This window comes from Pelodiscus sinensis, chromosome 23, assembly GCF_052426305.1.
Source record: "Pelodiscus sinensis isolate ZL-2025 chromosome 23, ASM5242630v1, whole genome shotgun sequence".
NCBI lineage: Eukaryota > Metazoa > Chordata > Testudines > Trionychidae > Pelodiscus > Pelodiscus sinensis.
This window is the reverse complement of record NC_143074.1, coordinates 11916308-11939246: the sequence shown is the minus strand read 5'-3', so window position 1 is coordinate 11939246 and position 22939 is coordinate 11916308. Positions and strand designations below refer to the sequence as shown.

Sequence of the window (22939 nt, the reverse complement as noted above, 5' to 3'; positions counted from 1 at the left end):
AAGTCTTACATAGAAAATGTAATACTAATACACACTACTCAGAAAACGAAGAGGTTTATCCTACCTGAACCATGTGGTTTGTAACCATCTTTTAGACATTCCCTTCCTAGCCTTTTTATTCCCTGAAATGTGGTTTTATTTTCCAAAAGGAATGAAAACTGTACCTAGCTTGTATTTGCTGTTCTAGGTTGTGCTGCATCCTCATCCCCAGTTGGTCAAGCTGGTCCCACTGCTGTGCCAGCCCTACAGTGCTATGTTCTGTATATTTATTGTCCAAAATAAGTGCTTCTTCCATAGCTGCTCCAAGGTCCTCAATCTTCTTTAGTTGACTCCTCATGGCCCGAATCTCCTGGTGCTTACGCTATTTGGAAAGAAAGCAGAATGGAACACACATCAGCATACCAAAGTTGGAATTAAGTTAGTGTTATAAGCCTGTAGTCTGAGAGAAGGGAGAATGATGCAGCTGTTGTCTAGTGTTACAAAATATCAATATAAGAGGAGCTTCATCACATGTGATGCAGATAGATTTATAAAACGGGCTGGAGTTCCAAGAGGAGTTTTTGCCTGTAAATATCATTCGAAATCTCTCAGCATCTACAGCAGGGCTTGGCAACCTTTTCAAACCAAAGGGCCACTCTCCATAAAAATTCAGAACAAGTGGTCAACAAAGAGCTGTATAAGAATGCCTGTTTGCATGACTGAAAATATACAACTTAATATTATTGATAACTGACATGATAATTAATAATAGCATAAATGAAACATTGTACTCACAGACTTTATTTAATGGGACTTCTGCTGCTGCATCTTTTCCATACATTTCTTTGAAGTTTAAATCATAACTGGTCAAATCTAGCTTCATTCATGCTTTCAGGCTTTTTTTGCCATCTTATGGCAAGAGATTGGAGATGTGGGGGAGCAGGAGTCTGAGGGGTTCAGGGCAGGGGGTTCAGGTGTATGATGGTCTCAGGGCACAAGACTGGGGTGTGTTGGAGATATTTAAGAGCACCTCCATTCACAAACCCTAGAACACTCCCTAGCATAGACAGCAGGACTCAGGAGCAGGGCAAAAGAACTAGACACCCTGCATCCTTCCTGGTTCCTCCCCCTTCCCTCTGTCCCTGCTTTCCCAATACCTTCCTCCCTGGTGCCCACCTACTCACCATCCTCTGCCCCGGTTTTCCTCCTGCCCCTCCTGTACTCTCACACAACTTGCTCCATCCCCTGCTTCCTTTCAACCCCTCTTCTCTTGGCACCCACTCCTCTTCCTTCTCTTGCCCCCATTGTCCCTCCCCTCCTTCCTTTTCCTCTCCCAGCACCACCCTGTGCCCTCCTTCTCCTTCCCATCCCTCTGCTCCACCTCCTCTTTCCCCTCATTGTTTCCTCTTGGCCCCTGGCATTTCTCTCCCTGCCTCTTGGTGCCTTCCCTTTTCTTCTCCTGCCCTGGCCCCTTCCTCTGCTCACCACCATGTTCCCCTTAGTTCTCCCCCTGCCCCTTCCCTCATCTTTGGCCTTCCTGACACCTGCACCCCTTAACTTCCTGATTCTGGGGTAGGGCCACCTGGTGGGTGGCTGCCCCATGTGCTGAGGCTGGACCTGGAGCCAGGGTGCTATTTTTAGCACGCTGGCTGTGACCCAGGAGCAGCTGCACTGCAGCCAGGTTCCAGTCCTGGCACACTGGGCACAGAAATTTCTGGCCAGAACTAGCTGTGCTGAAAGGCCAGAACTAGCCCGCAGCCACCACTTGCCCTCTGGGCAGGTGGATCCATGGAGCCTGGGGAGCCATTCCCCCCTTGGAACTGGCTCCAGGAGCTGAGCTGTAGCTCCTCAGCATGAGGTGTTGTCGACAGGGCTGAAAGAATGAGGCTGCTACCGCCAAGCTGCCAACTCTAGCGAGGAAATGGAGGGGAGGGGAGAGATGTTGGTTGGTTGGTTGGTGGGGGGGAGAGGGAGGCAGGGTGGAGACCAGGAAGATGGGAAGGACAGATCGGGAGAAGGGAAGAGAAGACAGGGTCATGGGAAGGGGCGCAGAGATGGGCAGGGGCTGGCAGACCAGGGAAGGTGGGGAGGAGGGTGACCCTGGCACACTGTGCAGGACTGGCCCTTGTGCCTCCCAGGGAAGAAAGAAACGTGGCTTGGTCACTAGCTGAAGGCCAAACCCAGCTACCAATGTGCTGCTGCCTCCTCCATGCTTCCCGTGGGAATGAGGGCTGAAGCAGCGTTCACCCATCTCCGCTCCTTGGGGTGCTTGGAGCAGCATGCCCCTTCTGCAGGAACCTGGAACAGCTGTTTTTAAAAATGCTGGCAGCTGCCCACCACGTGGCTCAGAGGGTCGGGGTGTACCCTAGTCCTGAGCCCCCTATGGGCCTCACCGCAACCCGGTCCTGGTCCCTACCATCACAAGCCCAGCAGCAGCTTCCCCTACAAGGGATAAGGAAGGCGAGTGCTGCTGTTCAGAGTTGGGTGGAAGTACAATTCCTTGTGTTCTGCCCCCACCCAGTCAACGAGCCATATTTAGGTGTCTCAAGAGCCATATTTGGCTTGTGAGTCATAGGTTGCCGACCCCTGATCTATAGCCTGATTTCAAAACAAAATGTACCAAGGAAAGGTTTCAGCTTCTGTCTCCACTGCAGAGACTTAACAATACCATACAAAAGGGAACTAACTCAAAATTTTCTTTTGGCTTGTGCAATGCCAGAGATAGGATTAAATAATCACACTGGTGCCTACTGACCACAACATTTATGAATCAATTTGAGACCTGTGTGTCAATTTTGAAAGGTATTTTCACTTTCCTCTCATTCCTGAGCATCAACAGGGAACAGTTTTAACAGCAGATGAGGAATGCTTACTTTTGTAGCTTCCAGCTGCGATTCCAGGGTTCCTGATTCCTCAACCATACAGGACCTAAACAAAGAATTACATTGAGGGAGAGACATTCCACATACAAGAAAGGCACGGCGAGAGGGGCTTGAAATTAACACCATCCTTTTTTAGGGCAAATGTCTTCATAAACTTTGTAACAAAACTGTTTTTCCTATCAAGTTTCTGGCCATCAGCTTTTAAATTCACTCACCCTATATAAAACAGAGGCTTTTAGAAAATGCTTTATATAGTTAATTTCAAGCCCAATTTCACAGGCTATGTGATAAAGCAGCTACTGGAAACACACTTCATGCCAAATCCAAAGAACTCACCTTCTTACTGGACCTAAAGCGAAATTAAAAACCCAATGTAAATGCCCTTCCCATCCCAAACTGTGCCCAACATACACACACAAAAACTACAAGTGATTCACTGGAGGCAGGCTTTGTTTGCCAATGAGACAGGTACTCTAGGGAGGCTTTACACAGAAAGCAAGTGTGAAAAACCTTTTGAGAACCACTGGCTTAATTTAAAGCCAATCCTGGGATAAGACAATCATCTTTCTCAAGACAAAAAAAGCACCACAAACTTTATTATAACTGGCTGAATGTTGCGCTCAGTATTTTCAAACTGTGACCCCTCACAGATGAGCATTTCTACCATGCTAATAGTTCAGAGCATTAAGACATATCCCTTGACAGTCATTTGAATTTAGGAATTGGTGCCAGTCACCATGATGGCATGCTAACAAGGGGCCCCAAACATCAGTCCAAACACTGTTTATAAAGACCACTTTTGTAATTATGATCTCCCTGATTCATTTCACAGATACTAGCTGCATAAAGTCCCTGAAGTTGGTTTTGTTTTTTGGATTCTTAGCAATAAGGCAGAAGTTTTTAGAGCCTCTTCCTGTAACAGTGAATATTCACAACAGATGACCTGTGTACAAACAGCAAGGTGGCTATTGTGCAGATGGTGCTGTACTGTGTTTGTGCCCCCATGGAATTTAAATTCCTGTATTAAGATTGTCTTCCCTTGCCCCCATCAGACCCTTTCCTCCCAAAGGGCTCAACCTTCTTGGAAAGGGTTTTCAAGTGCTGAATCACTCTGTAGTAGTGAAAATATGCCAAACATTTGGGTATCTCTCACCACAGAGGGTTAAAGCTCAGAATCAAAGTGTGTTTAAAGAGAATGAAGCACAGGCTCAGAACCTTGGCCAGGAAGCTGTGAACCAACAGTGGAAAGGTAAAACAAATCAGCAGGGAAACAACCCCCCAAGCATTTCACAGCAGTGAAAGTTAGTTGGAAAGAACACGAGCCTTTGGCATTAAGAGTGCATTTTAAAATCAGTGAGATAAGAAAATAAGAGGAAAAACCTTCCAGACAGATCATCCCCAACTTCATACTGATAGACACGAATGACACGACGATATGCTATGCTATTCAAAGAAAAGAAACCAAATGAATTCCAAAAAGCAAACAGTCAAGGCAAAGGAAAGAACAAACCACAAGACCACAGCTACACAGCATAACTCCACGCCAGCACCACCTCACAGAGAATATCAAACAAGCAACCAGACTTAATGGCAGATGCTGGTTGTGTATAAAAAATAATCTAAATTAATTCAATATAAGCTATCAGAAAGTTGTTGAGATGAACAGAATCTCAGAGTTAATTCGAGCAACAAGCCTAATTTAAAAATAGTATCAACCTGTGCAAATATGGCTGCTGTATGCTGATAGATGAGAGGAGGACAACTGTGCTGAATTTGGAAGTGGGGATGTTAAAGACTAGTCGACTATCCGATAAGATTATTGGATAGTTCGTTGACACCCACCTCTCTTGCTGCCAAAGGGAGGGAAGAATGGGTACTTGAAAAGCATTTCTGGGGAAATGCTATGCTGGAGCCAGGGATCAGCAATGCAGTGCTACCATGCTTTGAAATGCTGAGGCGGCATTCAAAGGGGCAGCGCTGCACAGCTGATGTCTGGCTCAGCTGGGGAGTCCCCAGCTGATCTCAGGCTCCAGCACAGCATTTCCCCAGAACCTGAGGTCAGCTGGGGACTCCCAGCTCTGTGTGGCATTTCAAATCAGCAGCGCAGCATGGAGCCCAGGGTCAGTGGGGGACTGAGTCCCTTGCTGACCACGGGCTCTTTGCTGCACTGCCGATTTGAAATGTACAAGAGCCCCCGAATTTCAAAGCTGGCACCCGTGTGCAGCCCAGTTAGCAGGACTTCTCACTGGCCCCCGGGCTGCATGCGGAGTTGTACATTTCAAAGGAGGAATGCGCAAGAGCCCTAGTGGGGACTCTTGTACGTTTCAAAAGAGGAATGCAGAAGTGCCCATCGACTACTCAACTAGTCAATTAACCGCTAGTTAACATCCTTACTCAAAAGTTCTACATACAGTAGATAGTGCTTAACAGCAACCCCAGTATTAACAGCAACCATTTTTGGGAACCAATTCAATCCCACTGAGTTTAATGTTAACATGATTCAGATTTTGCCATTGATATACTGCTTAACATTTTTGCAAGGCCCCAGCTACAGACAGGATTGCAAGGCTGCAGCCAAAGAAGAGAGCAGCGGGACATGCCTAGGACCCGTTATTGACTGGTTTGTGGACTGCAACCAAGGAAGGAAGTGTTAGGATGTGCCTTACTTGGATGCATGTGCACAAACTACCTAGAATAATCCCTCAGTGCTTTCTGCAGCGGTTGTGGCCTTACAATCGGCTTGCACACAGGGACTGTTCAGGAGGTAAATATTTGCAGATTGGAAGAGAAGACTGTGGGCAGGGGAGTAGCTGGAAAGACAGCTACGTGGTACCTTCTCCCTATACTCCCTCATGCTGTGCCCTGCCAGGAGGCTTCACTCAGGAAAGGAAGCATTTAGGACTGAGCCCCAGCCCCCAGAGTGCAGGGAGGGATATGGTGCAGCTTTGTGGGTCCCTAATGTCCCTGCAGAACCTGAGAGCTCTGGCATCTGGGCTGCTGTCCCTATTTCCCACTGCTGTCCTGTCTCAGCACTTCTTTTACTGGCTGCAGCCTCACAAACATGCATCTGCTTATTAGCAACTGCTGGATAATGGCAAATTTTTGCCGGCAACTGAAGGTTTGCTAAGAAGTGGAATCTACTATACATTGTTATAAGCCCTCTAGTGGAGAATGAATAAAAACACCCAACACTCATTCTAATTAATTGCAGTTTTAGCCTTTTTATGGCTAAAGATTAACTTCCCTCTGCACTTCTAATAATCAGGGATTAGAGTGAAGCATGGCAATTGTAAGCACTAATGCAGTTTATTTAATAAACGCCTCCCCTCTCTATTAGCATCTTCTGGGACACCAGGCATCATCTACAACACTACAACACAGCAAAGAATCCAGCACCTACACCAGCAAAATCTAGTGGGTTCCATCAAGCTACAACAGTGAAATCTAAGGTGTTCTCTCTTATCTAAGGGGAGATACTGCGAGATCAGTGGTTCTTGTCAAGACAGAGCAAAAAGTTACCAGAGATAAACCCTAAACCCACATAATAAAAACAAGTTCCCTCTGTACTAAGTATCACACTAGATAAAGGTGTATAGGCAGGGACAACCTCCAAAATTCTGGCCCCATGTCCTTTGTATAGGATTCCTTAATTATTGTAATAGTAAAGCCATTTAACACTACATAAATTTTAAAGTATTCATTGTGCTACAGATTTTTTAATACCTAAAAAACCTTGCAACTGAAGAGAGAAGCGGTCTAGAGAAAAGCTGAAGATTCTTGGATTCTGTGTAGGGGGGTAACTGAATTTTGGCATCCAGGAAGTCACTGGAGTAAATTTGGGGCTGGCACCCAGAAGAGATTTAAGACTTTTGATAGTGGGGAGGGGATCTCTCTCCTTCCTCCTCTTTTGGGCACATGCAAAAATAATTAAATAGGGAATTGAATTCCCTATTTCACACTTCAGCAATTAGATATCCCACTTATTGCCACTGTACCTAGCAATGAGATGCATCAACCTCATTTTAGTAGAAAAGGCATAAGCAATGAAATAGTTATATTACCATAGAGATAAATGGAATGGGTATTTTAGATTTCAGGCTTTCAGCAGATTCAAGCAGAGGTCAGTGTATTGGTTTAGGTTAATATCTGGAAGAGTACTTTTTGCAATTGTAAAGGCCACACTTTATAAAAAAAGGCTTAACTTCTAGAGCACAATTATGCAGCAGAATCAAAAAGGACAACAATATAGCAACATAACTGCATTACACCTGGAAATGTGATTCTTTAGAAATAATATACATTAAAGTGCAGTAATGCTAATTAATGACAACCTTTAATAAGAGTCTAAAAATATTGATATTCTACTGAATACCTATAAATACAAGCCTGGGCTATTCTGTTCCCTTTATTTTATTCTTTTTATAAAATGATATATATTTATCAATACCCAGTCAAGGCCCTTCAGCAGTTTTAAATGTTTGGCGAATATTACCAGACTATATTCTTATTTTACCAAGTGTGCTTCTGATTGCTGGGAAATTGAGAATGCTGGCTAGTGAGGACAAAAGGCTATAGATTATCTGAGATATGGAAACACACCCAGTAAAGACCATCACACCTCCCACACCTTTAATAAGCTGACCAGTGATAACTTTCTCAATATAATTGCTTCAGGACGGAGGGATAGTTTAGTGGTTCGTACATTGGTCTGCTAAACCCAGGGTTGTGAATTCAATCCTTGAGGGGGCCATCTGGGGCAAATCAGTCAGGGATGGTTTTTGGTCCTGCAGTGAGGGTAGGGTACTAGACTCAATGACCTCTCAAGGTCCCTTCCTGCTCTATGAGATATATGGAGATATACCTAAGGGGATAGTTGAGCTGGTCTGGTAGCACTTTATAGACTTACAAAACATATAGATGGTGGTATGAGCTTTTGTGGGCACAGCCCACTTCTTCAGATGTGGGCTGTGCCCATGATACCATCTATATGTTTTGTTAGTCTATAAAGTGCTACCAGACCATTTGTTGTTTTTTAAGTTTAATATAATTGGACACAGACTGTCCATTAATTCTTTCTTTTCTAATCTGAACCAGGAAGAATGGTATTCCTTACTCTCTGTATATTTATTTTTATTATATCAATGTCCTATTACCTATGTCTCTGTGTGTGAGGCATTTTTTCTTGGGGGAGGAAGGGAAGTATCTCATGCACATCCCAGGCATGGCTTGCATTGTCCAAATAGAATGACCTTTAATACAAGTTTCACAAGCAAAGCAGTGACAGGAGAAAGCATACAAGACAGCAGGGGACACTACACCAATGTTGTGGAAAATACAATTCAATACTAACCCATCTAGCAGATACGTCCTGTAGAGAAGGAGAATCCAAGTATCAGGCAGCAAGACAGAGAGAGAAGCAAACACATGTTAACAAATTTAAAATATTTATACTTCTGACTCTTTGCAAAATCATCTAGGTGATGGTTTTCTATAAACGCAGATTTACTATACAAGGATTACATGAAAAGCACCCCCAGCTTACCTTGCTTCTTCTGTATCAAAGCCTACGTTTACTAGAACTGACTATATTTGATGGTTGTGTATTTCAGTATGCTTAAGCCAAACATATTTATGCTGTAAAAATATACGGATCTCCTTGAAATTCTGAAAAAATTATATTTCATTTCTAGGGATGCTGTTGACCTTTGCTGCTTCTCCCTAATCACGTATTTCCCCAGTACATACGATCGAGTAGAAGCTTGCAAAGTGAACTTAAGGACTGTGGGAAGTAGTGGCAACCCCCCCCCGGAGAATTTGAACCTGGACTATACAAAATACTAGAAAATATACTTTAAGCAATAATCTTATGGTTCAACACAGGATAGCAGAGTCTTCCCTATTCTAATATTTATTATAATACAGGGTAGGCAAGACGACAGCACTGGCATTTTTGTTCTAGGTATTTAGTATTCTCCCTGCACAACAGAGTTCAGTTTTGGAGCTACCAGATAACCATTAGGGCATGTCTGAATATAGACTAATCCCAGGAAAGTAAATTTAGGAGCAGACACTTATAAGGACAACTCCTCTGTTCAGACAGACTGTACCTGGTCTCCTGAATCCACTGGTGGAAAGCATTGGCATGCTGAGCAAACTCCTGGCGCAATTTGTCATTTTCCTCCTGTCTTCGCTGCTCCTTCTGCAGCTCTAATTCACGTTCCTGAGAAACAGGGAAGTCACTTTACGCTGAGAAAACATGGCATAGTTATCCACTGCTATACAGAAACCCAGCCAGCGCAGCAGTGAGATTCCAGAGCTGTAGGACTCCTGCCCAACTGCACACTAATCTGTAACTACAATAGTCAGTATTCCTCCAGAAGTCCTCCGATTAGCATTGAAGTGAGCTTTGCAACCATACTACTAGGATGAGGGGTGATAAGAAACAGAGTCTCTCACACCTACACATGGGAGATCATTTGTTTTTGATATTTAAAGAGGGATGGGGAACCTCAGGCCCAGGGGCCATACGCAGCCCCTTGGCTTGCCAGATCCGGACCCCAAGGCTCATGCTCCCACCCCCCAGCATTGAGGAACCTGCACTGGTGCGCCAACTCCCCCCGCACTGCCCTGCTACAGGGCTCGAGTACACAAAATCTACTAGGCTGGGCCCCCCTAGGCTCTGGTGTACAAGGGGAATATGGGGAGTGTCTTTTTCCTAAATTGGGGGCCACACCAATGAGGGTTTAGTTTTTTGGAGGTTTTTTTTTTTTGGCTTCTCACTTGTGTGTGGCTCCCAATTGAGTTTTCTGTGGGTCAGTAACCCTGACGCAAAAAGGGTTCTGCCCCACATCTTTGAAGAAGAATGGAATGGGAGGAGAGGAAAGGGCATGAAGTACCAACCTAAAAGTTATGGATAATGGAAGATTCTGGGAGGCACTAGCCCCACAGAATTCCTTTCAGAAACATTTCTGTGCTACCAGAGAAAGTGTTTCCATTTGTAATGTTTCAGTGCTGCATAAGAGTCCAATATCTGTGTCCAAGGAAGAATTCAGAGGCAGAGTGGCAATGGGAAGTCCTTATTCCGATTTACCTTGATGATCTTCTGCAGGTTCCTCCAGGTCTCTTCAAGAGCCTCCATAGTGAACCAAGTATACGGGTTGGAGGCTACACGGAAGCTCTTGATCTGGCGATCCAGCTCAGCGAGCTGGTTGAAGTCAGCCTGGGCGGAGCTTAGTGAGGAGCGGAAAGCATCATGAGCCTCTCGCAATGCCTTGATCTCCTCCAGTGAATTACACCGCACAGGGTCAGTCAAGTCCTCCTCTGCATTCTCAAACCAACTATTAAAGGCAGATGCCTTCTTTGCAAAAGTCAGGAACAGATCCTCAACCTCAGAGAGAGAAGACAATCTAAGTGTTCACTTGGGCAATAACAAATAGAATATAGTCAAGCAGGAGGATCTAGTATTAAGGACATACAATAAATATTACATACTAATTTGCACCTGTCGCTCATTTCTTGCAAGGCAGAGAAAGAACAAACCACAAAACTATCTGTAAAACGGGGATAGTACTATTCCTCCCCAAAATACAGCTCCGGAGGCCCATCCTCACCCACAGCTCTTAGGGCAAAGTCAGATCTTTCCAGGAAGCAAAAAACTGCTTCTGGCCTCCAATGAGGCAGCTGTAGTGGCAGCTGGACAGACAGCAATACATTCCAAGGCTTGGGAGCCATCTTATAGAACAACTTTTTATTAAAAAAAAAATTATATATTTGCAAGTCAGCAGGTCCCTGCTCTCATCTATCTAGAGAAAAGGGCTATTTTTCAGTGATGGACATGTTAAAGTGCAGGGCTCTTTGGGGACAAGAGTGAAGGAGCATATTGGCTAGAGAAGCAATGGGGAGAAGTCAGGACACAAGGAAACAAAATTTTATCAAAGTTTTGTACTTGGGCATTGTGTGTGTGTAATCTGGTATATATGGACTGTACCCTTTTCAGGGCAGTGTTAGGCCCTGATCCTGACTGGAGCTTCTATGTGTTACCATAAGGCACATTATTATTAAAAAAGGGCTTAATAAAGGAAGGAATTTGTGCCAGTAGCAAAGTTTGGAATGGAACCTAGAACTCAACTCCCATTCTTCTTGCAGTGGCCATTTAAGAATACTGCATCCCTATCTCAGTGTTTTCACAAAAATACAGTATTGCAGAAAATATAACCTCAACCAACCGTATTTTAGTTAAATAACTACAGTGATGATAAACAAGTGGCACATGATGTAAAAGGCTGGCCCTTTGAAAACAACTCCACTGTCAATACTGTTTTTATGAAGGCTTCTCAAGAAAATGTTCGGTATATGACAACTAATTATGTTTTTACACAGCTTCTAGATCAAGGTTTTTAAAAATCAATGCTATGCACTACTGACAAACTTCATGTTGTTCCCTATTATTAAAAAGAAGAAACTAGTTTGGATACAAATGGTTCCAAGGTCTGTGCTCTCACCTTTCTGAAGTGCTCCTGGGCCTCCAGCAGTTTCTTCTTCCTAGAAGCAGAATTAGCCAACAGCTGGTTCCAGCGTTTCATCAAAGCAGCATGTCGGGCCTCAATGGCCTTTGACTGGATGTGCTTGGCTGCCAGCAACTGATCTTTCAGTGCAGAGATGTTTGCGATTCCTTCCTGTTGGAAAGCCTGGAGACCAGCATCAAAAGTTTCCTGCAGCATTAAAAAGAGATTAATATAGATTAGCTATCTTTATGGATGATGTAGACATTTATTTTTGCATTTACCTAAAATAAAGCCAAGCTCTCCAATACTCATCTGCCAAGGGAGCATTAAACCCCATTGTTTCACTGACTCAAAGCACCTTGCACTAACCTGTTTGGTCAGGAGTGTTTGCACAGATGAGAGATCACGTCCATAGTCATCAGTCTTCAGACTGTTTTCCTTCTCACCTGGTTAATGAAGCACAGGCTAAATATAAACACCTATACTCCTTCTTCCTAAATTTGGGATAGGCATTATTAACTTAACTTAAAGTTTTACTCTATTTCCTCCTCACATTGCAAATCAGATATGAGGCCCTTGTGGCTACTGAGAGGCAGGGATATTAGTGCTCAGCAAAGCAATGGTTCACACTACCACCCACATCTTGCTTAGTAAAATAAGGCTAGTCAGAAATCTCTCTCCATTTAAGAAGGGCTGCAGTGTTTTCAAGTCACCTGCTTTGTCAGAGGAGCCAATGCAGCACATACCTATCCAAGACTCCACTACGTCAGCTTTCCAGTTGAACTGAAGGAAGGCAGAGTTCTCATCTAGTTTGGCCTTTCTTTGAGCTGCTGCCTTCTCAAGATCTGACACCTTGCCTCTCAGGCCTTTAATCTTTGCAGTTATGTTCTCTTCATGATGATTGTTCTGTGGAATAGGAGAAAACAGACTCATTCCCATTTGATTTAAGTCTTCTACACACCACTGGAGAAAATCTAGTCCTGCTCACTAATTTAAGGACTCCTAGGGACATTTATAGGAATTCCCAAAATGGATATCAAAACTGAGGACAAAAGAAGCAATTAAGACTAGAATTCTCCCCCTCAAAGGAACTGAAAGGCGTGAGCTACTCAAATCCCATTCTGAGTTTGGTGCCTATTTCCCCTGAGGTTGCTCTGACAATAGCAAACAAGAAACATTAGCACATGACTAATAAAAAAAATCCTTCACATTAACTCACAAGGCAGTCCACTAGTTCTAACATGGGAACAGACCACCTTGGTTCACTATGTTTGGATCTCCATTTGGAGAAGATCACTTCATTCTACCTTAACATGTGCCTCCAACGTTGGAGATATCAGGAATGCAAACTACAATATACTTCTGTTTTTTTTCCCTGTATTGTCATTTACAGAGCAGGGGTGGGGAACCTCAGGCCTAGGGACCAGATGCAGCCCCTGGCCCATCTGGATCTGGCCCTTGGGGTTCTGGGCTCTCCCCAGCATTGGGGAACCCATGCTGGCATTCCAGTTCCCCTGCCATCCTCCCATGGGCCTGGAGCACACAAAATCTACTAGCCTGGGCCCCTTAAGCTCTAGTGTGCAAGGGGAATGTGGGGACTGTCCTTCTCAAACAGTGAGGGGTTTTTCTTTTATTTGCTCCTCACTTGTGAGCAACCCCCAACTGATTTTTCTGTGGGTCAGTGGCCCCGACCCAAAAAAGGTTCCCCACCCCTTCTGCAGAGGCTTTTGGGGGAAGTGAATATACAGACAGAAAACAAAAGCATAGAATGCTAGAACTGGAAGGGACCTTGAGAGATCAAGTCCAGTCCCCTGCCCTCACGACAGGACCAAGCACCATCTAGATCAGGGATGGGCAATAATTTTTGACCAAGGGCCACTTCAGAAATTTTTGAAGTGCCCCCAGGCCACCTTAGGGATCAGAGCCTCAGGAAAAGGGGCAGGGCCATAACACTTCCATGCTTACCTGCCACAGACCCTGATTGGTCTGTGGGTGGGGAAGCACATAAAGTCTTTGGCCTTGCCCCCCAGAGAGAACTGCCAGCTGTTACATGAGAAGGTGGCAGTTCCCTCTAGGCACCTGTGCCCCTGGTGGTGGTGGGAGGAGACTGCATGCTCCCCTCCTCTGCCCCCAGATCAATCAGGGCCTCAGAGTCTCCTCCTGCCCTGCAAGAAACGCCACACAGGGCAGGGGTGGGGCAGGAGGAGACTTTGCACACCTGATTGGCCTGAGGACTGGGTGAGTGTGAAGTCTCTTACTCCCTGCACCAAAGCGCGTGGCACTTAGAGTCAACTGCCAGGATTGACTAAGCACCGCGTGCTCCCCTGTCCCTAGACCCTGACTGGCCTGGGGGTGGGGAAGTGGCAGGACTTCTGCACACCAGGTCAACCTGCTTGATGAGCTGGACGCAGCCTGCGAAAGCCCTTTTGCCCATCACTGATCTAGATCATCCCTGACAGATGTCCATCCAACCAAGTGAGTTATAAGATCAAGAACACATATTCCTGCGCATCCAGAAATATAATTTATGCTATCATGTGCCGAAAGTGTCCGTCTGCTATGTACATTGGACAAACGTCTCAGACACTTCACCAAAGGATTAACGCCCACAAAACAGATATCAGACAAGATCACAAAGAAAAAACAGTTTCTTGCCATTTCAACCAGAAAGGACACTCTCTCAATGACTTAACCACCTGCATTCTACTACAAAGACCTTTTACATCTGCACTTGAAAGGGAATCCTCTGAACTGTCATTCATGTTAAAATTCGACACTCTCCGGGAGGGAATGAACAAAGACCCAAACTATCTTACCCATTACCAAGACAGCTTCCCCAATTATCACCTCTAATACCATTAGCTCACAGACATCTAACTTTCCCCACCTCTAATATCATTAATTCACAGACACTTACCTTCCCTTCCTTCCCCCCCACCTTGCACCCCCCTTCTGTTCTGAAATGTGATTTGTCCTTTTCATATGTGTTCACTTTTTTTTAATTGTATCCTTTGGTATATTGGTTGTGACTATTTTCTTCCACTATTTGATCTGAGGAAGTGGGTCTGGCCCACGAAAGCTCATCATCTAATAAACCATCTTGTTAGTCTTTAAAGTGCTACATAGTCCTGCATTTTGCTTCAGCTACCCCTATTAATGTGGCTATATGGAGCAGGACATGTAGACAGTGTTTAATTTTCATTTTTTAAACACACTTGTAAGCTTGGTATTAATAAAACAGTGAATCCTTTTTGACATGATGACACTATAAAGAATGTTTAAGGCATTTTTCTTACCACATTACACTCACCTTCTTAATGAGGTCCTCTCCATTAGCACAAACATCATTCACTCTGTCCTTATGCACAGTGAAATCAGTCTCAAATGCTTCATGCTTTTTCAGTAAGCCCTGCAAGAAAACCATGTTCAGAAGTCACTTTCCTACATAATTTACATCTCAAGAGGACTGCTTATAAAACCAAGATGAAAAAAACACATCAATTAATGCACCAATATAAAGGATTATTAGTTTACCCTCTCGTCATTTGGGGGGAGTGGGGGGCAGAGAGGAAGGTAGAATGGTTGGGTATAATCCCGGATACAGCCCTTAACTATACATTTTAAAGTTAGTTTTCTTTCACCTTTAACCAAGGAGAGCTAAGGTCTAAACTATGAAGTCCACTAGAGACCTCACTATTTAAGTTTAATCTGTAAAGCATTTAGAATTTGATCCTACAAACATACACATGCTTAATAGTACCTGCATAGTCAATATTTAAGTTAAGCATGTGTTTGAAGCGCTAAAGCATTAACACGCCGATGGGAAGTATTAAAAATAATTAGAAAAATTCTGTTGCTTCTTGCTGCTATTGGGTAAACTCTTCATGACAGTTTTTCACTGCCACTCAGAAGAGGGATGCAAAAAACTTGAAGGCGTTTTTACAGAATTCTGGGGTTACTTTGCATCAGTCCAGTCTTCCAGAACAAGTAAAAGCAATCTACTTTAATTAGAACTGCCAACTAAAGGGCCAAAAGACCTTTTTAAATACTGGAGAAAAATCTTTTGAATAATTTTTATAGATTAAAAAAATCAATATTTAATAATATACTTCTTTAAAATTAATAAAATGTGACTTGAAAAAAAACAAAAGGGACATGTTGAATTCTAACTATTACATGTTGTTATAAATAGCTGCTAAGGAGAGAACCAGAAAAGTAAAGCTTTCCTTTACCTGAATAGCAGCAAGGGTGTCTCCATAGTCCTCACTAGCTACCAGAGTCATTTTCTCATTGATCCAGGCTTCCTCCTCTTCCACATTTGCTACAAACTGCTGATACTCCAGAGACTCCTCTAGACGTTGGCCACTGTAAGAGGAAATTAATGAGGAAATTAACGAGGAAAATCAAGTGTTGCATTCTGTACATTCAACTATGATGTGGAAGCACAATATCCAAAATGCAGGTGTAATGCAGATCAAAACAGGGGGAAAGATTTTTACCATTCTCACTAACATCACGGGTAGGCAATTTTCAATGGGGTGACATTCCAAGAAGCGTCAAGAACCACACTTCTGTAGGGTATTAACTGAGGAGATGCTGGGTCTAGGATGAAGTTGGGGGCAGGAGACTGGGATGCAGGAGAGCTGTGGAGTGTTGGAGGGGGTTTAGATGCAGGAGGGGATTATGGCCTGGGGTAGAGATAGAGGGGAGGGTGCAGGGTTTGACAGGGAGTTGTGACCAGGGATGGGTGTACATGAGATGACCTGGGGCAAGAGTATAGCGGGTTTGGAATGTGACCTGGGGCAGGAGGGGGTGGGGTGCCAGATGTAGGCGCTCTGGCTGAGAGGTGCTTACCCTAGACACCTCCTAGTCACCAGCCCAGTGGGACCCTCGGGAAGGAACCCTATCTGCCACTCTGCCACATGCCACTCAAAGCAGCCAGCTGCTAGGGTCAGAGTGTGTGCACCTCTGAAGCGGGGGAGGGGAGAGTCCCTCCAGGTGCTGCACAGACTTACAGGCATGGGCCAGAGTATTGTGGCAGGTCAGTACTGGCCCAAGGACCGTATTTTACCTGTCCCTAATATGAACCCTAAAATGTTATTTTACACTAACCTCTTTCCTCCAGAAGTTGAAAATGACCCCTCTATGACACTACCAGGTCTAGTGCTACCATTAATCTATGATGTAATTCACAGGCTTTCACTTATGTATCTAGAAATCATGTACTCTCCCACCCTGGTCTCGATTCAGGAGATAATAGCATGGTAAAAATAATATCAAGCCTCTAGCATCCCAATGAAGGAGGAATAAATGCCTCCAAAATTTAGTTTGCGTTCAACTACAAAACTGAAGTTATTACCAAGGCACATTTATGAATTAACTCCTTTTCGCCTGTCTCTTCAGGTATGGCCTCAATAAAATACATTGTTGGCATTTATTACACTGATACTGCTGGTGATCTGAATCAAAAGATTGCAAGATTTGACTAATGCTAGTCCCTGTCTGTTCCATTCATACTTCCTGGTATAGAAAAATGATACTCACCGAGCTGCTGCCAACTGCTTTAACTCCTTCCAGTGGTCTACAAACTGAGCTAGTCTCTGCTGTATCTCCTCCTTTCCAATTGTGTTATCATCTGACAGTTTCTTACCAGTATCTAACACCCCCTGGGAAGCAGACAAAGCACACATCAGTATTCACATGTTTTTCAGTTTTCAACAGTAGTGCTTCTTTCTCCTCACCATTTACCTGCACTACCTTCAACTTTTACTTTGGGGTCATTTTCTTTCATAAATGTAATGTAAAGGGTAAACCCTTTTTCTTCTTTTGTTCAGTTTATACTTTTTGTAGCTATAGAATCAAGGTAAAAAGTAATGCTATTTGAAGAGTAAGGACCTTCCTGTCAATTTAATTTGAAATACTCCATATCTTTGTTTAGTCTCACTCTCCTGTAGGAGCCTACGGACATCTGATATCCTTTGTGATCTGCAGAAACATCTCAGACTACACAGGTCTAAACTAGTGATGTTACCATGCACCTCTGTACATAGTTAACCAATAAGCCTGGGCTCATCAGTGAAAGCATAAGGTTAAAACACAGAGGTGACAGAGAGGGGATGCATCAGAGGCAGAGGGCGAGGGGGGCAGCTGGTGAGGCGGCAGCCAGTGTGGCAGGGAGCCGGACTTTAAGCTGGCTCCCAACAATTGCTGGCTCTCAACAATGGCTGGGGTCTGGCAGAGCTGCTTTCCCTGCTCCCCCACTGCCTCCCACAAGCAGTGGACAGGTGAGAGCTAGTATACGTGGGAAGCTGGCTTTGAGGCCAGCTGCTGCCACATCAACTGCCCCTGCACTATTGCCTCTCTGTATCAGAGGCAGCAGCGGGGGATGGGAGTTGAGAGGCAGCAGGCGGGAGCTGGTGCTCACTGGGTTTCTGCTTAAATGCTGGCTCCTCATGAGCACCAGCTCCCGCAGAGCCACCTGCCCCCTTACGGAGGCAGCACCACAGAAGGGGGGACAGGCCAGCACTTGCTCCCACCTGCATGTAAAGGTGTAACTGCTGAAAATGTCAGTGGTTACACATTTATTTCTGTAAATGTAATTTCAACATCCCTAGTTTACAATGGACATATAAACATTAAAAATCTAGAAGACATGATGACTCATTGTGCAGTAACTGAGATTCTTCAAGATGGCTGTACCTGTGGGTACTTCACCTATGTCTGGGCGCTGTTGTGTCAGATCAGAAAATGGTAGCAGTGCCCTTGGTAGACTGTGCAAGCCAGCCGGTCCTTCAGTTTGTTCTTCGCTGCAGAAAAACAAGATGTTCCAAAGCAGAGGAGAGGAAGGGAGGGTGGTGGAGCACCCACAGGGACCACCTTCTTGAAGAATCTCAGTTACTGCACAGGTGAGTAACCTTTTCTGCTTCAAGGAGTGTTCCTGTGGGTGCATCACCATAGGTGGCTATGAAACAGTACTTGTGCTCATAGGAGGAAGCTTTGGACTGTGAGCCTGCGCTGCAGACAGTACAGTATGTCCAAATTGTGCATGGGAGGCAGAGTGTTTCTGTAAGGCATAATGCTTAGTAAAGTGTGAACTGAAGCCCAGGTGGCTGCTCAGCCATTGCCCCTGTGGAGTATGCCTGCACAACTGTTGGAGGTTCTTGATGAAAAGTACGAGAAGAGAAGCACATGCATCAGGCCTTGAGACCTCTCAGAATGAAAAGACACTTGATGGTTTATGGAATACCTTAGTTCTATGTATATAAAGGGCAATAGCCCTGCAGAGATCCAAGGGATATAGTGCAGTTTCTATGTTGTGGTATGAGGGTTTGGGAAGAAAACAGGTAGGTATACTGGTTCATTACAGCGGAAGGAGGTGGGTACCTTAAGGAAGAACTTTGTATATAGTCAGAGAAGCACCTTATCCTTATAAAAAGCTGCATAAGGGGGGCTCCAAGCTCCCCTACCCTTCTTGCTGAAGCGATGGCCACCAGAAAGGCTACTTTCATTGATAGATGTAACAATGAACAGGTGGCAAAAGGTTTAAATGCCTTGCTTGTAAGTGCCTATAACGCAAGGTTCAAGTCCCATGCCAGAGTTGGGTTTTTATGGGGGGGGTATGTATTTTGAATTCCTTTAACCAAGCTTTTGATGCTGGGATGGGCAAAAACAGAACCAGTCATCTAGGAGCATGTGAAATGCAGTTATCACTGCCAAGGAGCTAAAGGAGAGACCCGAATGTTTGAGTGATAGAGGGTATTCAAGTTTTGAGGAAAGAGAAGCTGATGTGGGTGAAATGTGATGGTCCTTGTACCATGTGGAAAACTTATGCCACTTGTGCAGGTATGTTTTTCTTGTTGGTTGGCCGCAATAAAGGAGGATCCCCTAAACAGGAGCAGAACAAATAATTTTTGATGGTGTTAACAAGGAGCCATGCCAGGTCCCTATTTTTGGGTGATATAACTGACCTCATTCTGTACGAGAAGGCGAGAGATAAGTGGAAAGTTCCATGGTCATGCTATCGTCATTTGAAGAATGTAGGGGAAGCAATGTAGGAATAGATTTATGTAGGGGAAGGAAGTCTGTTTGGGCCAGTTGGGTGCTATCAGAATGATTGTACTTTGTCTTGCTTTATCTTCAGGAGCACGCAATGGAGAAGAGGCAGTGGTGGAAAAGCTTATGTGAGAGGTGCATCCTACTTTATGGTGAAAGTGTCCCCTAGGGTGTGGGGACCAAGACCTGCTCATGAGCAGTAGTGTAGGCATTTAGCATTGGTTACAAATAGATTTACTGTTGGGTACCCCAATGGTCAAATAGTAGGGCTAGCATTTAGGGATTGATTTCCCATTTGTGATTTTGAGCGACATGCCTGCTATGATTGTCTACCATGACATTCTTTGCCTGGTAAATTTGAGGCTCTCAAGTTTTGGGGAATGTACCATTTCTAGAGTTGAATCACCTCTGCGCATTGAGGGTAAGAGTGAGCTACGACTTGACAGTTTACAGTTTAAGTAATTTGTCATTGCGAGGACCTTGGAAATGACCCAAAGGACTGTAGAGAGTCTGAAAGGAAGGACCCTGTACAGGAAATGAGGATTGCGTATGGCAAACTGGAGGTATTGTCTGTGTGCAAGATATACTGCAATATGAATATATGCATCCTGAAGGTCACGCATGGAAAGCCAGTCTCTTCTCCAATGCAGGAACAACTGTAGCAAGTTGCCATCTTGAAATGCTTATGTGAATGAACTTGTTCAGTTTGCATAAGTCCAGGATAGGTCTTCATTCTCCTGTTTTCTTGGTCATCAGGAAATAATTGGAGTAAAACCCTGCCCCCCATGTTGCTGTAGTACATATTCTATTGCTCCAAGTTTCAAGAAATGTCTTAATGCCTGCATGAGAACAGCCTCATGAGAAGGATCCCCAAAGAGGCACAGGGATGCGGGGGGGGGGGGGGGGGGGGGGGGGGGGGGGGGAAGGGAGAGAGAAAACAGGAGACAATAACCAGTTCACACAATCTCTAGCACCCAGGTGTCCATTGTGATGGTGTTCCAAGAGTGATGGAAGGATGCTAGGCGGTCCTCAAATGGCGCAGGAGACTGCACTGGAGAAAGTGGGGCTCTCTGGCCCTTACCAACCCTTCAAAAGGTTTTGCCTCGATGTTGATGGCTGAGCACCCAGTGATTGTTTGGAGACTGTCCACAACTAACATGACGTTGTATAAACCTGTTTGTAGCATCTCTGAGTCTGTGCATATGGGTGTGCTCTGAATCTTTGATTAAAAAAACCCTCTCTTTTCTTTTGGTAACAGGCACATGTATGGCAAGGGTCTTCAGAGGGGATCTAGAGTCCTTCAAAGTGTGCAAGGCAGCATTGGTGGATTTGGTGAAGAGTTTGGAGCCTTCAAACAGCAAGTCTTTCACTGGATCTCCTTGGGGAAACCCGAAAGGTGTAACCAGAATGTGCACCAGGTAACCACCGCAGTGAAAACAGAACGTGCTACTGTGTCTGCGGAGTCAAATGCAGCCTGGAGCGCAGTGCAGACAATGAGTGAACCCTCATGTATATTTGACCTATATTGGTCTCATTTGCCGCTCAATAAATGTTGACATTTGTGCAAAAAAGTTGTGGATGTATTTTGCTAGTAAAGCAGCATAATTTGCCATCCTAAATTAGTGTAGATGAAGAATATGCTTTTCTATCAAATAAGTGTAGCTGTTTCCAATCTCATGAGGAATAATATGCGCGGCATTCTGCTTACCCTTCTGGTTCACTGCATCCACTACTAAAGAATTTGGAGTGGGGTGAAGTGAATAGCAAGTCTGCTTCCTATGGTGTAACAGCACTTTTTATCCAAACATTTGCATGAGGGAGGAATGGTGGCAGGAGTCTGCCATGCATTCTTGGCCAGATCCATCAAAACTGGATTCATTGGCAGAGTGAGCATTGCAGCAGATGAGGCATGGAGGATCTCTCATGATGTATCATGGTTGTCTCTCTCGTAAACGTTAAATTAAAGCTCCCTAGCTTTCCTGGTCCTTGCGGTGAACTTCTTGCATCAAGGGTACTTGTCAGAAACGTGCCTCATCCAAGCAATGGACACACTAGGAACATCCATCTGATATAATGGATTTAAAGTCTGCAAATCAGACCTCTGAAGCCTGGGGAATCAGGCATGACTGAGAAATGGACAAACTGCCAAAGTGAGAAGAATTTTTTTTTTTAACCACAAAAATGAGAACTACAACAACTAAGTCAACAAGGGAACTATAGAAATTGTATGGTTAACAGTTTTTTTCAGAAATTACAAGGCCAAATGCTGGGTTCTGACAGGCCAATGGGTGGCAGAGAAGGAACTAAAGGGTGGTTGGCTGCACATGTGGTGCAACTGCTCCAAACGGCACATTCCAGCTGGCCTACCAACTCAGTCTACTGAGGGCATTGCTGGGATAATTCTCTGATCTGAGAAGCAGCAGTGCCCGAACACCTATGGAAGAGCACCCCACAGGGACACTCCTCGAAGAAGAACTTGATTATAAAAAGCACTCACTTTTTATCATGACTGGTTACTTTCCTCATCCAAATACTTGCCTGTCACCTATGCAATTTGTGTTGGAAACACCACAGCAGCACTCTCATATGAAACAGCTCTTCATCTGACTTTTAGTTTGTATTTTTACCTGGATGGCAGGTTCGTGAGCAGCCAATTCTGCTTCCAGACGTTTGTGTTTCTTTCTTAGGTTCTGCACACCAGTTAGGTCTCTGCCATAGTCCTCTGAGCTAACCAGTAACTTCTTCTCCCTGAGTCCCAGAGAGGAAAAGGGATAGAAGGGTAAATTAATAAAGTGTATACCTTCAAAGATCAAAGTAGACAGGTATAGCAGCTGCCACTGAAAACCTGACAATATAAATAATGAGGGTCTTGCCTCCAACCTGTCATCATGAATGCCTTTCAAGCAATAGGTCATGCACCTGACTTAGTCAAAGTGATTCAGTTTCCAACAATTTGACCAGAATAGTTTCAAAGAGGGAACTCTTTCTATACATTTATATATACAGTACAGAAATATTACTCCCTCTCTTCGTTTGTAAAGTTTACCCTCTATTGTGCAATATCCTTTTAGATGCTTGAAAATACCTATAATTCTCCAACTGTGACCATTTTTATTTGGCTAACTTGCACGTACTGATTAAGCAGAAACCAGTACAGTTCTTATTTCCTTGATTATAACAGAAGTCATATCAATAATCTCAGCATCCTTGCAGACATCTCTGGAAAGTTTTTCTTTAACTGCTATCACAGGCCAAAACAACAACACTAACATCTGCTTTCATCAGGCTCCTTTTCATCAAATGCTTTTCTGTGACAGAGGCAGAAGTTTAAAAGATGCATAGAATTCATAGGATTTTTACTACAGAATTAGAGTCAAACCTCAATTTTTACCTAACACTGAACATGCTTCCTGAGGCCTGATCATATATATCTGTAGACCTTAAGACCATGCCCATACTCGAGTTGAAGCCACTTCTGGCATTCTTCCCCTATCACTGTGGGCAAGGATTTTTGTGTGTGTC

The 22939-nt window shown here is 44.2% G+C and overlaps 1 protein-coding gene across 11 annotated transcripts in view; it reads right to left on the bottom strand.

Moving 5' to 3' along the window:
- The window catches only part of SPTAN1 (spectrin alpha, non-erythrocytic 1), an 84698-nt gene that overhangs the window by 2286 nt on the left and 59473 nt on the right, over positions 1 to 22939 (bottom strand). For 7 of the 11 annotated variants that reach the window (XM_075905913.2, XM_075905909.2, XM_075905914.2 and 4 more), the window contains 13 exons: positions 22045 to 22165; positions 16910 to 17031; positions 15598 to 15730; positions 14676 to 14774; positions 12112 to 12271; positions 11735 to 11811; positions 11363 to 11572; positions 9952 to 10248; positions 8969 to 9081; positions 8212 to 8229; positions 4242 to 4304; positions 2853 to 2907; positions 165 to 361 (listed from right to left, as the gene is read on the bottom strand). In XM_075905913.2, the coding sequence (XP_075762028.1) occupies positions 165 to 361; positions 2853 to 2907; positions 4242 to 4304; positions 8212 to 8229; positions 8969 to 9081; positions 9952 to 10248; positions 11363 to 11572; positions 11735 to 11811; positions 12112 to 12271; positions 14676 to 14774; positions 15598 to 15730; positions 16910 to 17031; positions 22045 to 22165 (1665 nt within the window). The remainder of the gene's footprint in view (positions 1 to 164; positions 362 to 2852; positions 2908 to 4241; positions 4305 to 8211; positions 8230 to 8968; positions 9082 to 9951; positions 10249 to 11362; positions 11573 to 11734; positions 11812 to 12111; positions 12272 to 14675; positions 14775 to 15597; positions 15731 to 16909; positions 17032 to 22044; positions 22166 to 22939) is intronic. The other 4 variants (XM_075905915.2, XM_075905917.2, XM_075905918.2 and 1 more) reach the window with 1 other exon arrangement.